A 16396-nucleotide genomic window follows, 5' to 3' on the forward strand; every position below is an offset into this window, starting at 1 on the left:
CCCAAGGAAAGTCCACCTGCTCCTCTGTACAACCACTCAGCACTCATGGCCAACCAACTATTCTGATGAATAATCTACATGAACAGAGGCAAGCTAGAGGATTCAGACTCACAAATCCTACTAAAAGTATGTGTCCAGGATGTCCATGCCACCTCAATTGTCTTAGGCAACTGCCTCCATTCTCCTACACCAGCTCTAGCTTCACTTATCTTTGCCCCTTGACCTACTTAGTGCCATCTCATTTTGGCAAACTCAATTCTGGGGAACCTTTCTCTAGAACTGCTGATCACTGCTGGCCCCTAACTCATGTTTTCTGACCTCAACCAGGCTCCTTCTGAAACTTAGAAACCCTTACTGATATCTTTGGGATGTCTCATAGTATATTCTACTAACTGTTACCTCTTTGTGTCTTCAAGCTCCAACTATACTACAACTGCCCTCATCTGTCTCACGATCCAGCATTGCCATCCCTCAGACCCATAATATCTCCTTTTTCAGCACCCACCCATATTTTCTCATCCTTTTCTTACTGTTGGTCTATTTCTGAAGACAGAATTGTACCTACTGGGCTGGGGTTAAACCTCCTGTTCCTGTCCCTTGACCCCACTGCCTTCTTCCAGATCCACTTCATCAACAGCCCCCCACTTCCATGTCCAGTCTCTCATGTGCCAACAAATTCATCTCTTCTTTCTCCTTCACAGTTAAAACTCTTGAAAGAGTGATCCACACATGCCTCCCGTCACACCTGCCATGCCTCAGCACTGAGCAATCTCACTGACTGCACAGTGATCACTCTGAGCCCACTCACAAAGTCCATTGCTGACATCCCAATCCTCAAATATAGTAAAGTTTTCTCAGGTCCCATTCTCCCTACACACTTCTCTACTCAATAGTGATAGTGATGGCCTTCTTGCCCTCCATGGCCCCATGTAGTAAGGGGCCTTCTACCTTCCTGACCATTCTGGCTCTGTGTGCTCCATTCCATCCCCTTCTACCTTCCTGACCATTCTGGCTCTGTGTGCTCCATTCCATCCCCTTCTACCTTCCTGACCATTCTGGCTCTGTGTGCTCCATTCCATCCCCTTCTTGACCTTTGAATGTAAGGCCTCCACCTTCAGCCCCTTCATCATTTTCTTCTCTCTGTTCCTTCTCCCTAATAATGTCATCCATAGCTTCAAATATCACCTCTAAATGAACTCTAATTCCACACATATGCTGGGTATCTTCCATTTACCCTCTACCCTCTCCACCTAGACTACAGCAAAGAGTTCCCTTGGCCTCTGGCTTTTGTTAAGAAAGGCCCTTCTTCCCTCTCATGCCTGGACTACAGCCTCAGAACTGTCCCCCTACCTGCAGTCCTTGCACCCCCACCTCATCCTTTACCCCACTGCCTGCCTAGGCTTCTGGAAGAGCAACTCTGACCACACTATTCCTCACTCAAACACTATAAATAGCCCTCTACTGCCTACCAAAGCTCTTCAGCCTAACACAAAGGATTTCTATATGTTATCCCTCTCCTGCCATCCCAACCTTCTCTCACTGCTCCCCATATATAATCTAAGCTCTAATCCAATTCAACTCACTCTTCCTTTAAAATCCAATACATATGCCTTTCAACATATTATTGACTATACCATTCTTTCTTTTGGGAATGTACACCCCTCCTCTCTACCCCATTCATGTCCACCCTTCAATATTCAATATTCATCTTTATATATGCTTTCTCCACTTATTCCATCTAACTGTGTCACCCTCCTTCTTTAAGCCTTTCATCTTTACCTCCCTGTAACAACAAACATATTCTGCCTTTTATTATACTTGTATCTGTGAATGGGGTGTATATCTTACATCTCTTACTCTATATATTCCCTAAAGGAAGGGATAGCTGAGAGCCTGTAACCTTGAAGATCTCCTTTAATCTAGAGATCCTATGAGCAAATTCCCTTACAGATAACAGATGCTCAAAACTTTTTGTGAATGATCAACATCCCAATTCTGGAAGGGGGAAAAAACAACTTAAAATTATTTTCATCACAATTGACATGAGCTACGCCATTTCAGGGACATTTCACAGTCAACTTATCTTAGGAAAGGGCTTCTTATCTCCTAATCTTTCAGACAGTTGGGCATAGGTCAATTTATGTCCAAATTTTATGGGCATAAAATTTTTGACTATTAAATAATTGAAAAACAGAGTCAGAAGATCCTATCCACTACAGACCAAATATGAGATATGAGTCACTGCGATCCCCTTGGATTGGAGCTTGGAACCCCAGGATGACCTGGCCACCCAGACATGACAGCAGAGGTTTTGACCTTGGAGAAACACCATGCAACATTTTATTCTGGACAGTGGCCACAATACACCTGTAAGCAGGACCAGGAGGCAATGTGAAGGCAGAGCCTACAAGGGAAGAATGTGCTCACAGTGGGATTACACTAAGTGTATTGTTCTCAAAGCAACCTGCATTTCTGTCTTAGCATACTGAGCTCTGCTAATCTGAGAAACACACACACACACACACACACACACACACACACACACATTTATGGCTAGGTTGAACCCACCAATCAGAGAGCTTGAAATGGGACAAAAAGATGCATAAGCTCAAAGCCTAACATACAATATTCTCTCAAAAAACTAAAACTGATGAGTTTTTTTTCCTTCCCTAACCAGCCAAGTTGTTCAAATTCTCTGAGACCATTTTTCCTTATCTGAAAAACTGGGATAATAACACTTGTCCCATGACTTTAATGGATTTTTTTTGAAGAATGGCTGAAATAGTAGACATGAAAATGACTTAAAAGTGTTTTAAACAATCAAAATGTAAGGTAACTTTATCACTTTTAGGTAAAACAATTACAAAAAAAAAAAAAAAAAGCCCTCCCAAGGTTAGAAAGAAGCGTCCTGATCATTAATTGGTCCATTAATCCCCAGCACAGACCCATCAACTGTTAAAAATTTCCCCTTGTTTATCCACTCCCTTCTCCCTTACTCTCCTCCCCCTTTTCCTGATTCTCTCCCCTACTTCTTTTCCATTGTACTTTTTTCCTCCCTTGCCTAGACTTCAAATGGTGTGAAGAGTAGGCAACAGCCCTGGAACATGCTTTTTCCCCCAGGCAACTCCAAAGCTGGGAGACAGAGACCCTATCAGCCAAGTCACACTGCCCTTCTACCAGGACAGATGCACAACAGCCATGGAGGAGGACGCAGCCCAACCACACAGTAGGGAGAAGCCTTCTCTCCCAGGGTCCTCACAGTTGTCAGACTGGATCCCGCTCCACAGGCGTGGGTGCCCCTGGACTAGACAGACAGGCAGACGGAGAGAAGGAGACAGACAGACTAAATAGCTTTGTCTTGCCAAAGACCCATTTCTTGTCAAGTCACAAAGCCAGTCAGCATGGAGGTAAATGCTGAAATGGATCTAGAAAACTTCATTATTTTTTTGGAATGGAGGCAGCATCAAAAGACAGCTGCTAGATTGCTAAACACCTAATTAGAGTCAAATTTCTGATAGAGGCACTAGGAGCCCAGAGAAACTACTAGATTCTCATTACTGACATAATGGAACTTCCTAATACTATATTCTCCTCTGCACAAGATTCAAACTTGGGGAGCTGCACAAGGAAACAGTTTCTCATAGCTAAAAAGTCATAATTCGTACCCAGCAATTTTACTTCTAGGTATATGTCCAGAAGAACTGAAGACGAGGATTCAAGCAGATACATGTATGCCAATGTCCACTGGAGTAATCACGAGAGCCAGAGTATATTCACAACCCAAGTGTCCGTCAACTGATGAATCAATAAACAAAATATGGTATATACTTACAATGGAATATTATTCAGTTGTGAAAAGGAAGGAAGTTCTGACACCCACTACCACATGGATGAACCTTGAAAACACACACAGTGAAATAAGCCAGGCACAAGAGGCCAAATATTGTATGATTGCATGTCTATGAAATATCTACAACAGGCAAATTCACAGAGAGGAAAGTATATCAGATGTTAGCAGAGGCTGGGGAGAGGGAGAGAGGGGAATTATTGCTTAGTGACTACAGAGTTTCTGTCTGGAATGATGAAAAAGTTTTAGAAATAGGTAGTGGCTGAGGTTGAACCACACTGTAAATTAATGCCATGGAACTGTAATACTTCAGAATGGTTAAAGTACAAATTTTGTTACATATACTTTACCACCATAAAGAACAATTTGTAAAGGTCATCATTCACATCTTCTTCAAGTGTCAATAAATGTGACTTGTAGACTTAGCTTTACTGAGACAGTTAAAAGAAATAAATCTTAAAACCATTCTTTCTGTAACTGAAAGTGCTTAGTCTCACCTCCAAATGACACCCAAGTCCCTAACTAATCTCGTGCTTCCTTTTAACTGAATCATTTATCATACAGATTGTCACGACATACCTAGCTCCAAAATGCGTGAGATGTGCTGCCAACAGCTAGACTACACAGATGAGCTCCAATTATAGAATTATTATTGCTCACAATAATACATGAAAAATCCATACAGACAGAAAGTAAATTCATGATAGCCAGGGGCTGAAGGGAGGGGGAAATGGAGAATGACTGTCAATGGGTGGGGGTTTCTTTTTGGAAGTGATGAAATGTGCAGGAATTAGACAGTGGTAACGATTGTGCAACTGTAAAAATACTGAAAACCACTGAATTGCATACTTTAAAGGATGAATTTCATGGCATGTGGATTATATCTCCACAAAGAAGTTATTTAAAAATCAATCAATCATGAAGTCCAAGCAACTCAGCTGGCAAGGATGGTCCCTTGAACTCATCAGAATCTTGAGAATATAAACTGTCTATTTTCCAGGAGGGAATTCCTAAGAAAACATTCTAAGAATGGGTGGTGAAGTGAGGCCACTCTAAGGAGTGGTCATCTCAAAGCCAAGATCTCCAGGTCTTCCTTTAAGGTCTACAGAGGGATCTGAAGAACCAGAGAGGGCCCAGTCAGAAACCATGAGCACAAACGAATAGCTAGAGACTGGGACTATGAGGAGTGGCATGCAGAATGACCACACAGCAGTCACCAAAGAAGAACAAGTGTCCACCTGTTTATCTACTACGCGTGACCAGCTTTTCCCCAAAATGGATGGATAGTGAGTTCTTCTTCTCTTCCCCATGTGGAGAAAGAAAGAACAAACACTTTGAAAGTCTAATAGACTGGATGTAATTCCCAACTCCAATACTGTCTGGGTGATCTTGGCCACAATCCTTGGTCCTCAGTTTCCTCATCTGAAAAGTATCCAAACCTGACTCATGGACTGATACAAGGACAAATGATACTAAGTGGATGAAGCCCCAAGAACATTGCTGGAGAGATACTAGGCATTCATTAAGCAGTAGTGCTCACTCCTGCCCCATTCCAAAAATATAAAAAGGAAGAAGTTATACTTCAATATAGCTTATTTTTTAAAATAAAAATGAAAAAAAATAAAAAATAAATAAAATAAAATAAAATAAAATAAAATAAAATAAAATAAAAATGAAAGCATGGATGGCTCCACAGATCACAGGACCTGAGGCTGGTGGGGAGAGGGGGCCAAAGTGCAAACTTACATGTACATTTTCCAGCACACTTTTTAATGATGAGATTATTTTTGCTTTAGGAAACTAAAAGCTAATCTGGCACTTAAGATGTGAAATTAAAAACCCTTTCCTGTTGTGATAAGTGTCTCAATGCTGTATGGAACTGTTCCCCCTCTCTTTATCTACAAACCTCCAGCACTTTTACTATATTAAAAAAAAAAAAAAGTCTTTTTTTTTTCCCTAAAGCCAAGGTTTATATTTGAAGCCAAGTTTAAAAAAAAAAAAAAAAAAATGAAGCAAAGTTTTACTTTCCCAGCAGTCTAATTCATGCCAGAAAGCAAGGAGAAGTTTGTTTGCCCAGGTGGTGTCCTTTCTGTTCTCAGTGGTCCTATTTCCAGATATTTGGACCATGAGAGGACTTCTGAACAGTTTGGCTTTGGACCTCAGGCTGAAGGCAAGGAGCCTCATGCCATGGGTGGGAGAAGATGACAGTGGGGCAGGTGGACAGCTGCTGGGCGTAAGGAAGTCCTGAGTCCCTGGGTCCTGATCCTCTAGTTGGAAACAGCAGTCCGGATGGTCCCACAGTCCTAGCATCCTACTAGCCTCACACTGGTCGACAATTGTAAAGAATACCAAAATACTAGGCCTATCTTGACCAGTTTTTCACTTCCTTGATTATTCTGGTATCAGCCAGACCACCTCAGACTCTGTTTCTTTTTGTTTTATATTTTTATCCTTGAAATTCTGAATAGTGTCACCATCCAACAGCACCTACAAAGTTGTCTGAAATGCTCTGAAAGTTGTTTAACGCCACGGCTTTTTCAAACCCTAGTGGTCTGCCTTCTGATGAGGATGGTTGATATCCACACAGAGATTTATACTCATTCTGCCATATGGGGCCTCGCAGCTGCCCTGTGAAGCTGACCAGCTAAGGATTCTTATCTCCATTTTATAGACAAAAAAAAAAAAAAAAAGTAAGACTTGATTCCTTCAAAACTCTCAAAGAAAAAAATCGAGTCAAAGAATGTGACCTCAGTCATTTTTCTAGCTGTAGACTTATTTACTTTTATTTATTTTTCTTACTTTGGCAAACTAACATCTTTAAAAGGTTTCAGCCCAACGTGGATTATTCTGGAAGGACACAAACAATATAAGTGACTGAACATGACAGAATGGTCACAAAGTAAACACGGCTTAATTGAGTAATCAAGACAACGTTTCTACCCACAGGCTATCTGGGGAGAACATTCATTTACTGTCTGGGTTTTGGTGTGGTTCTCTAAAGACAGGACACAAGATTATCTTTTTTCTTTTTTTTTTTTTTTTTTTTTTTTTTTTTTTTTAGCTAGGTTCAAGTGGGCAATACCGAGTGTAGCCAAGTGTATTAAAAGAATCCCCACCCTGGCAAATTGGCAGTGTGACTATTTCATCAGATTATCACAACACTCCAGGATCTCAAAAGCCACATCTCTAAGGGTAAGTCTAGCCAATGCCTCTGTCTTAGAGCTAGAAACCAAGTCAGCCTCAAAGGCCTTCCAGTTTTCCGTGTATAAGAGCATCAAACAAGGCAGCCAACAAGCACGTCAAGGATGACAGGAACGTCAGAGGCTGGTCCTAGGTGAACTCTTTACCCTGTGCTGGATTTAAACCCCTGCTCCTTATTGAAATGTCCCCTGGGAAGAGGGACCCTGACAAGGAAGCCTGGAGAAGCCTTTGTTCTTCCAAGTCAGATGGAGTCCATGGCAGCCTGTCCTCTGGCCAGCTGGGACCTGAATGTGCCCATGGTTTCTACCCTACAGTCAACGGGTGTCCCGGCCCTGGCCAACTGCCCCTACCGGCCCGACGACAGGAACTGCCCAGAGTTGGCCAAGGGGAGCCCTACAGCACAGCCTCACCCCTCACCACCCTGCCCCTGCCCTGTGGCCTAGAGCCGGACAGAAAAGAAAAACAGCTCAGAGCTCCATCCATTTACAGCACAGCGAGCTGAATTTCACTGGAGCTCCTCGCAGACTTGTATGAACTTTTTACTCTACCGTCTGAGAAGTCATTTTTAAACCTTTCCAGTGACAGAGACCCCACCCCACCACCACTCTACTTGCAAATCTAACATCTCGGCAATGATTTTAAGCCAGTACCAAGGCGGGATTGGAGAGAGGTAGAAGGGAGGAATTTGAAAGGTTTAGAAAGCAGTTTTCCAGAAACACGAAGCAATGCCCTCCCACGGGGTTTAACAGATACCAAGTGTGGTCAAGAGAAGGCAGGAGCAAAAGGAGCCTGGAGACCTTGTTTTCTGACACAGCCCTCCCTGAGTGACTGACTCTCTAGGAGACTCCATTTTCTCAACTGGAAAGAGTTTGTCCTAAGGTTCCTTAAAATGCTCTCATCCTAGGGACGCCTGGGTGGCTCAGCGGTTGAGCGTCTGCCTTCAGCTCAGGGCGTGATCCTGGGGTCCCGGGATCGAGTCCTACATTAGGCTCATCCTGCTTCTCCTTCTGCCTGTGTCTCTGCCTCTCTCTGTGTGTCTCTCATGAATAAATAAATAAAATCTTAAAAAAAAAAATGCTCTCATCCTAGAAAGTAAATTCCCAAAGAGACATACTTATTCTATGGCTGTTTGACAAGTGCTTCAAAGTTCAGGAATCTAGAACCACCCCCACCCTCCACCCTCTTTCTGTCTCTGTCTCTCTCACACACGGTGCAGCAGGAAGACATTTTGAAGCAAACATGTCACGGAGAGCCATGGTTTGGTGGGGTTCTTGGGAGGGAAGGAACTGAAAGGTTTTGGCTTCTTGCCAGTCAGCCCACCCTTTCCTCGTCCTCTGCTCCAAGCCAGATTTACTATCCCTCTCATCCCCTTGGTCTCTAGGGAAGTAAGGGCCTATTTTCAATCTCTGACTTCTGAGCTCTAGGCCCAAACTGTTCTCCTCAGGGCCCTTAAATCGCCACTTGAATTTAATGCAGTTCCACAAGTAGTAACTGTGTTCCCCAAATTCTCCACACAACCCATCCTGGGGCAAACACCCCCACCCCACCCCCACAGTCATCTGGGCCTCTTCCTGCCAGACCGGCTCCCTGATGCTCCCAGCCACTTCACAACTCTGCCTCTTTACAAGGCCCCCCTGGGCTTTCACCCACACGGAGGCAGCGCCGCCCGCCTAGGCTAGAGCAAGACTCTTGGGGGTCCCAAGGCTCCTGGGAACCCGAGACTCCACTCTGCTTCCCTTCTTACATGAGCAGCTGCCCCCAAGGGCTCCTAAAGCACAGAGAAAGAAACAAGGGCTGCTACAGTGTTCCAGGCGTGCTCTTGAACATGCATGCACCCCACCTGGGGATTAGGGCAGCCAGACCACCTCGCCCGGAGTACCAGCCTTCGGGTTCAAACAATCGCATTCATTGCCTGAGTCCCTCCACTTTGCTCCTTCGGCCACAGCTTCAGTCAAAGTCGAAGGGCCTATCTTTGAAACAGCACTGAAAATCATTCCATTTTCCCCGAGGGATCCTGTCACTTTTACTTGTTTTATACAGTATCCAATCTTGAGGTACATGTAAACAGGTGTTTACTAAATTATTTTAATAATGACAGCCATGGCTGGAAGTGTTGTTTCATTATCAGGATGCTTAGCACTCATGTTGCTAAATATTTAGCACCTGATATTTTGCAAAACAATTCCCCATGTCTTTTTTTTTTTTTTTTTTTTTTTATTTATTCATGAGAGACACAGAGAGAGCGAGAGCGAGGCAGAGACACAGGCAGAGGGAGAAGCAGGCTCCATGCAGGGAGCCTGACTTGGAACAAGATCCCGAGTCTCTGGGACCAGGCCCTGGGCTAAAGGTGGCGCTAAACCACTGAGCCACTCGGGCTGCCCCGTGGTTTTTTTTTTTTTTTTTTTTTTTTTAATTAATTTTTATTGGTGTTCAATTTACCAACATACAGAGAAACACCCAGTGCTCATCCCGTCAAGTGTCCGCCTCAGTGCCTGTCACCCATTCCCCTCCACCCCCCGCCCTCCTCCCCTTCCACCACCCCTAGTTCGTTTCCCCGAGTTAGGAGTCTTTATGTTCTGTCTCCCTTCCTGATATTTCCCAACATTTCTTTTCCCTTCCTTTATATTCCCTTTCACTATTTTTTATATTCCCCAAATGAGTGAGAACATACACTGTTTGTCCTTCTCCGATTGACTTATTTCACTCAGCATAATACCCTCCAGCTCCATCCACGTTGAAGCAAATGGTGGGTATTTGTCATTTCTAATTGCTGAGTAATATTTTTTTTTTAATCAGTCTTTCAGCTCTCCTCCACGGTGCCCAACATTAACTGAGGGATTAGTGAAGATGCATCGGATCAGAAAACAAGACTCAGGCAGTGTGATTATTTTGCTGATCTGTCTTGTTGTTAGGTCTTCCAGTGTTTCCCCCAATCTATCCACTTTCTTTAGAGTCTGCGTGGGAAAATCAAATTGTCTCCTGCTTCCGAACGCTGAGCACTGATTTCAGAGTCTGGCAAGGAGGCGTGGGGACGCCATGGGTTGACCTGTCACTACCATATACCAAACAGCTGCCCCACCAGGCAAGAAGCATTGCTGAAAAGGAAGAAGACATTACAGGGCACTCATCTGCCCCTTCTCCACACGGTGGGGAGGGTTTCAGGCCTCAGGGAATCTGCCACAACAACTGAGAAAGCCAAAGGAAGGAAAGCTAGAAAACACCAGGAGCTGCAAAACATCACTAGAAATTAGAACAAATCTCAGTTACTGCCTAACCTGGGTCCCCAGAGCTTCTCTGCCATTACCCAGCAGGAGCCCAGCCAGACTCATAAACAGAAATCAGCTGTGAAGTGTACCCAGTTGTTTTTGTGTGTTTTTTTCCCTAATAAAGTTAGTAAAATGTCTCTTGCCTTTGAGCTGGCCAGCTCTGTAACCCTATAGGTCAGGGTTTCCAAATCCCAAATTTCTGGTCACCTCATGCTCCACTGGGCTTGGGAAGTACTAGCCTCTCTGGTTACTAAACCGTCAAGGGTAAATCAGGGAGAAAATTAATATACGGCCATAACAAGTTCGATTAATCGCCCAAAAGGCTCCCTCAAAGTTCAGTAGGATGCTGTCTGTGCTAGAGGTAAGCAGAAGTAGGAGGGAGAGGGTGCAAGAGTGGGAGAAATCCAGACTGTGCAAGGTCAATGAGGGGGGGATCCTCTGGTGTGTGTGGTGGCATGGGAAGGTGCACTGCTCTTGGGGGTTCTTGGCTCTGGCACAGGTGAAGGCATGATCAAAGAGTCACAGCACACAGGAAATTCTCTCCACACCCTCCCAATGTCTTTCCTCACCAAACCCAAGGGGAGGTTTTAATGTCTGCCCCTTTCCTGACTCCTAAGCCCTGGAGCGCCACCTACTGGGAGAGGCAGAAAGCACATCCACTTCAGGTCTTTCTGAGAGCGATCATTCGTTCATGGGGATCATTCGATCACGGGGACACGCATTCACAGGGTCATGTATCAGGGGCCTGGAACAAGCAGGACTAGTGCTAGAAGAGAGGATATGAGGATTAGCGGGGCCTCGAAATTCCCGTTCAGGATGCTTCAGTATACGTCCAAGGTCTTATAGACATAGAAAAAGGCACTTAGGGCAGTGTTTAGTCAAAGAAAGAACTGCAGAGAGAGTTCAAGTTATCATCAAAAACTCTGAGGGGTGGCTGAAGGAACTAAGGGCTCACCATTTCATCTGCGAACTACTATACCTAAACATCTACCAGTAGAGAACAGTTCTCCACTTAATATGAAGTGGAAACGTCCAGTCTTAGGTGACTGCATCACCAATATTCCTCTCCTCTCCCCAAAGTGCATTAATCTTTTGTATAATCTAAAATATATTTTCCTTATTCAGTGTGTGTGCATGTGTGTTTGCGGCGCACGCATGCACACATTTAAATACTGTTAGCGTGCTCTATGGATAGAGTAGATAATTGGTTCTTGTAATATAGTCTATTGTGTAGTATTTTGATACACTGGAAAGTATCAGAGCAATATCAGGAATGATATTTGAGCCTCAATATCGCCTTTTCTCCAGTTTCCTCCATGCAGTATCCAGAGAAAGAGAAGCTAATGTCACGCTTTCTATAACCTATACAAGCTGAGATGCATGTGACATTGCTCTATGACCATTTGTAAAGAGAGTTAACTGTGATCATTATTATCATTACTTTATTATGATGATTACTATTCAGCTGTATTGCTAAGTAGTTAAAAGAAAAGCACAGTGTGTCTTCCACTCCCAGAACACATGTTTCTCCCCTCTGCCTTGTCTCCAGCAGATAAGGGACATTCTGATGTTTTATTTGCTAACTGGTTGACTATTAAGAAACTCATTTGCTAGCTGGAGCCTGCAATGGAAAATCAGCCGAGAAAAGTGGGAGGCTGGCAGGGGACCAGAGCAGATATGGCACTAGAGGTGAGGCGAGGCCCACATGAGCCACTCCCAGCCTGAAACCCAGGGTCAAAGGCCAGTCCTTCAGTGAACCTTCAGGCTATTCCACTGCACCCACTGGTCCCCACACCCCAACTCTCAACACACACACACACACACACACACACACACACACATGCTGAGGGGCAGGGGGTGGGGGGAAGGGCCAATGCCTTCAGTGCCTTCAAATCTGTCAGGAAGAGAAGAATGTAAAGCCCCGCACTGGCAACTTTTTCGGTTCTCCACTCTTTAGTTCGGCACCATCACTGATCTGAGGTAATCACTTGGCTTCTCTTCTCTCTCTCTCCTGAAACTCTACCCCCCAATCATGTTTCATCACCCCTTCCGTTACTAAACCACAGCCACTCTTTCCTTGTAAATACTCAGGCTTTTCCAGGTCTGCCTCCCCTACCTCCATCACCCGCCATCTCTCCTCCCTGCAAAAAGCCCTGGGCAATGCCAATGACAAGGGAAGGGGGGGATGGGAAATGGAGGAGGAGACAGGGATCCTGGTGCTCTTTCACCTGAGAACTGCATCCAGGAAGGGAGGCAAAACTGCTCCTGTGAATTATATAATCACTGCAGCTTCAAGGGAGAGAACTGGAATTCAGGTTGCCATAGTGTTTGTTGGCATGTTGCTGGAAAGGCAGAGCTCCTGGCCACCGCTCACCCGCTCCTGTCCCTCCATCTTTCTCACAAACCTCTCCAGGGTCAGTGCTCCTACTTTTAATATCTGCTCCCTGATAGGTGTGGGGTGGGGGGAGGGGGTTCCTGGGGACAAAGGGGCAAAAGAAAGGAAGGGGATGAAAAGGGAACCTAGTAAACTACTGAAGATTATCGTATGTGAATAATAATTCCTACCACCATATACTGCCATTGTTAGTGACAACAAGGACAATAAATACTACTGAGCTCTCCTCTCTGAGGCTGCTCATACTGAGTTGAGAACCTGGAGGGGAGACATCCATCCCCACTCTTCACAAATATCACCCTTTCCTTTGTGTCTCTCATCCTCAACTCCTACTGCGTCCACTGCTCCATCTGCTAGGAAGGGGCCAGGGGAACAAGTGAGGGATGGGTCATGGCATAGAGAAAGTCTGGGACAGAAGCTGTCCTTACGACAAAGCCCTGGCTCACCCTAGAACCCGTGGCCCTTGACAAAATTCTTTCACCGGGAGGTCAGAATCCCCCCACTGCCGCTCCAGCTGGAAAGCAGAGGGATGGCTACCCCCCAGATCAGTGTCACGATGGACAGAGACCGGCAGGTAGCTCTGAAGGACAGGGGCTCTGTGCCCAAATGTTGGAGGAGGGGGGCACGAGGAGGAGGCTGGGAAGAAGAAACGCGGAGGCAAGCCTTCCACCAGGCTGGGGTCCTCAGGGAACCACTTCAAGTACCCCAGGAAGTAACAGGACCAATAGCCACAGGTATTCAGGAGGAAGCAGTGGAAAGGAAGAGTGTAAATAGGCAGATTTGGGAAACTGGGAGAGAAAAAGAGAAGACTACACCCAAAAAAGACAGAGAAAGCCTTGGAGACAAGACAGAGATGAAGCTGGAGGCTGCCGCGCTCCGGCCAGGCCATCCCTCCACACTCCATCATAACCTGCGCTGCTGAGCGATGCCCGAACATAATAACTTGTTAATACGGGGGGGGGGGGGGGGGGAGAAAGTTTCCAAGAAGTGGGGAGCTACCTGAAAGCCTTTCCCCCTCACTGGGGGGAGCTGGTGACACTTGATGCCAAGGCTGGAGACGCTGGGAAAACACTGGGCAATAGTGTGGAGCCTCGTGAGCTCGGCACACCCTTTCATTATTTCCTTAAACCATGAAAAAGCAAAGCCCACACACCGCCCGCATCCTCGGTGCTTACATCCTCAGGTGCTAGCCCACATGTGGGTGCGAATACGCGGGGCGTGGGTGCACTCGGGGTCAGCGGCGGGAGAGAGGTGGGTGGGTGGAGGTGAGCCGAGGGACACGGAGGGCCCCGGGGAGGAGAGAGGTGCGCAGACTCCCCTCTGCACCCCGGGCCCCCCCCCCGCCGCCCGCCGCCCGCCGCCCGCCGCCCGCCGCCCGCCGCCCGGAGCGCGCCACCCGCCACCCGGAGCGCGCCGCGGGCGGCGGGGGGAAGGGGCGCCGGCAGCCAGCGGGACGCCCGGGGCCGAGCGGGGGGTGCGCGCGCCGCCAGCCGCGCCCCGAGAGGCGGGGACCCCAGCCCCGGGCCGCGGCGCCGCCGTGCCCTCCGCCGCCCCCACCCGCGCCGCTGGCCGGGCGGCCCGGCTTTGCAGGCGACGGCGAGAAAGCGAGGCCGAGCAGACACTTGGGGAACTTTTCCCCCTCGCCTGGAGATTCACAGGAAGCACATGCTCCGGAGGAGCCGGGCACGGCGGGGGAGGGGCGGGATTTTTCCGCTGGGGCTGGCGGGCGGCTGCGGCCCGGGTCCCCCGCGCTCCCGCCGCCCCGCGCCCCCGCGGACGCTCCGCAGGGACCGGGCCACTCCGCAGGGACCGGGCCGGGGGCCGGGGGCCGCGGGCGAGGGCGGGGAGGGCGGCGAGGGCGGGAGCCCCGGCGGGGCGGCGGGGCGGCGGGGCGGCGGGGTCCAGCCTTACCTTGGTGGTTTTCCTCCGGAATGTACATCCTCGTGTTCTCATTGACCATTGAACAGAAATTGTTTTGAAGGGAGAAGAGGCCACGAAGAGGAAGAAATGGCAAAACACCCCCAGCGGGTCTGGATTAATCCCTCCTCCGAGGTCGGCGGCTTTCGTGCAAAATTCGAGGAAGCCGTGGAGCTGCAGTGTTTCTTCTTCCCTTTTGGTGATTACCTGATTCCCATTATTGCATCAAACACCAAAAACTGCTCCTCTGCACTAGTGCCTCCTTTTGTGAAATTGTAATGCATCCTCGGTACATCCGGGCCCCTTCCAAGAATTTAGCACCGCACCTCTGGCGGCTACACCGTTCGACAAAATAAATGGAGAGAGGCAGAGCAAGGAGAGGCGGGAGGAGGGGAGTGGGGCGGCGGGGTCCGCCCGCCCGCGGCGAGCGCTCCCCCGGCCCCGGCAGCTCCCTCCCGTCGGGCAGGTCCAGCGGGTCCTGGCCGAGCCGGCAGGAAGAGGCGCCGCCGCCGCTCCGGGCCGCGCCGAGCGCCGTTCTGGCAGGGCGCTGTTCTGCAGAGGAGGGAGAGGGAGACACCGGGCGCGCGAGAGAGCGCCGCGCTCCCCGCCGCCCAGCCCAGCCCAGCCCAGCCCAGCCCAGCCCAGCCGCCGCGCCGCGCCGCGCCGCCGCGCCCGCGCCCTCCCCTGCCCGCGCCCGCCCGCCCGCCCGGCGCGCTGGAGGCAGACGCGCTGAACGCTTCCAGATGTGGCGGCGGCGGCGGCGGGGAGCGGGGAGCGGGGAGCGGGGAGCGGGGAGCGGGGAGCGCGAGCGGGGAGCCCGGAGCCCGGAGCCCGGAGCCGCGAGCGGGGAGCCCGGAGCCCGGAGCCCGGAGCCCGGAGCCGCGAGCGGGGGAGCCAGGGGCGGGCGCACGGCACGGGGCGCACAGCGCCGACGCCACCCGAAGTTGGGCTCCCGCTCCGGCCCTCCGCCGCGCCGCGCAGGCCGGCCTGCTGCCCGCATGACGTCAAGGGGAGCGAGGCGAGGCGAGGCGAGGCGAGGCGAGGCGGCGGGGGGCGGGGGCGGGGCGGGGGCGAGGGGCCGCGGGGCGCCCGGGGGGCGCGGGCGCGGGCGCGGGCCCCGTGGGAGCCGACACGCCCCCGCGCCCCGGCCCCCCGCCGCGCGGTCCCCGCGGCCCCGGCGCGGCCCAGCGCGGCCCAGCGCGACGGCGAGGCCTCTGAGCGCAATGCCAAGGCGGGGGACACGGCCTGCCCGACCACCGAGCCTCTCGGCCGTGGGATGACCCAACGAAACAGCAAAATGAGCGTGATTCCGCGATTCTGTTTGATCGATCATAGTCGGGGCGGTTGTAGAAGTGACATGCAGCGGCGAGGATGGAGAGGGGAGGGCCGGGAGACGCGGCTGGAGAGGCGGGGCCTGGCCCGCTGGGCGGCGGTGCCCCATGTCTGAACAGATTAATAGACCCGGGTTGGCTCCTTCCTTGGAGGCAGCCGAGCACCCGTGCCACCAGGATATCCGCACCTACTTCTCTTAATTATTTCTGCCACTCCCAGAGGAATCTACCCAGGGCCTCCTCTTCCCGCAGAAGCAAACATTTCTCTCCGTCACTCTGCAGCCACAGCAAGTTCCAGGGCACCCCCTGCAGGCCCGGGCTGCTCTAGGATGGGCCTTCCCAGCCCTAGCAGGGGACCTACAGTTCCCTCCGGGAAAACCTTTACCTCCCTGCCCTCAGACCGCCTCCCTCCCAGCCACACTCACTCCTTGGGTCCCCA

General features: G+C 49.5%; 1 protein-coding gene across 50 annotated transcripts in view; it reads right to left on the minus strand.

Annotated features, from left to right (window-relative positions):
- CACNA1C (calcium voltage-gated channel subunit alpha1 C) overlaps nucleotides 1–16396 on the minus strand; it is a 760002-nt gene that overhangs the window by 649766 nt on the left and 93840 nt on the right. For 16 of the 50 annotated variants that reach the window (XM_041735679.1, XM_041735676.1, XM_041735674.1 and 13 more), the window contains exon 1: nucleotides 14621–15307. The exons of 32 other annotated variants lie outside the window; for them this stretch is intronic. In XM_041735679.1, the coding sequence (XP_041591613.1) occupies nucleotides 14621–14669 (49 nt within the window). In that variant the 5' untranslated portion in view covers nucleotides 14670–15307. Of the gene's footprint in view, nucleotides 1–14620; nucleotides 15308–16396 lie in introns of those variants that run through there. 2 more of the 50 variants (XM_041735681.1, XM_041735672.1) reach the window with 1 other exon arrangement.

This window comes from Vulpes lagopus, chromosome 21 (genome assembly GCF_018345385.1).
Source record: "Vulpes lagopus strain Blue_001 chromosome 21, ASM1834538v1, whole genome shotgun sequence".
Taxonomy (NCBI): domain Eukaryota; kingdom Metazoa; phylum Chordata; class Mammalia; order Carnivora; family Canidae; genus Vulpes; species Vulpes lagopus.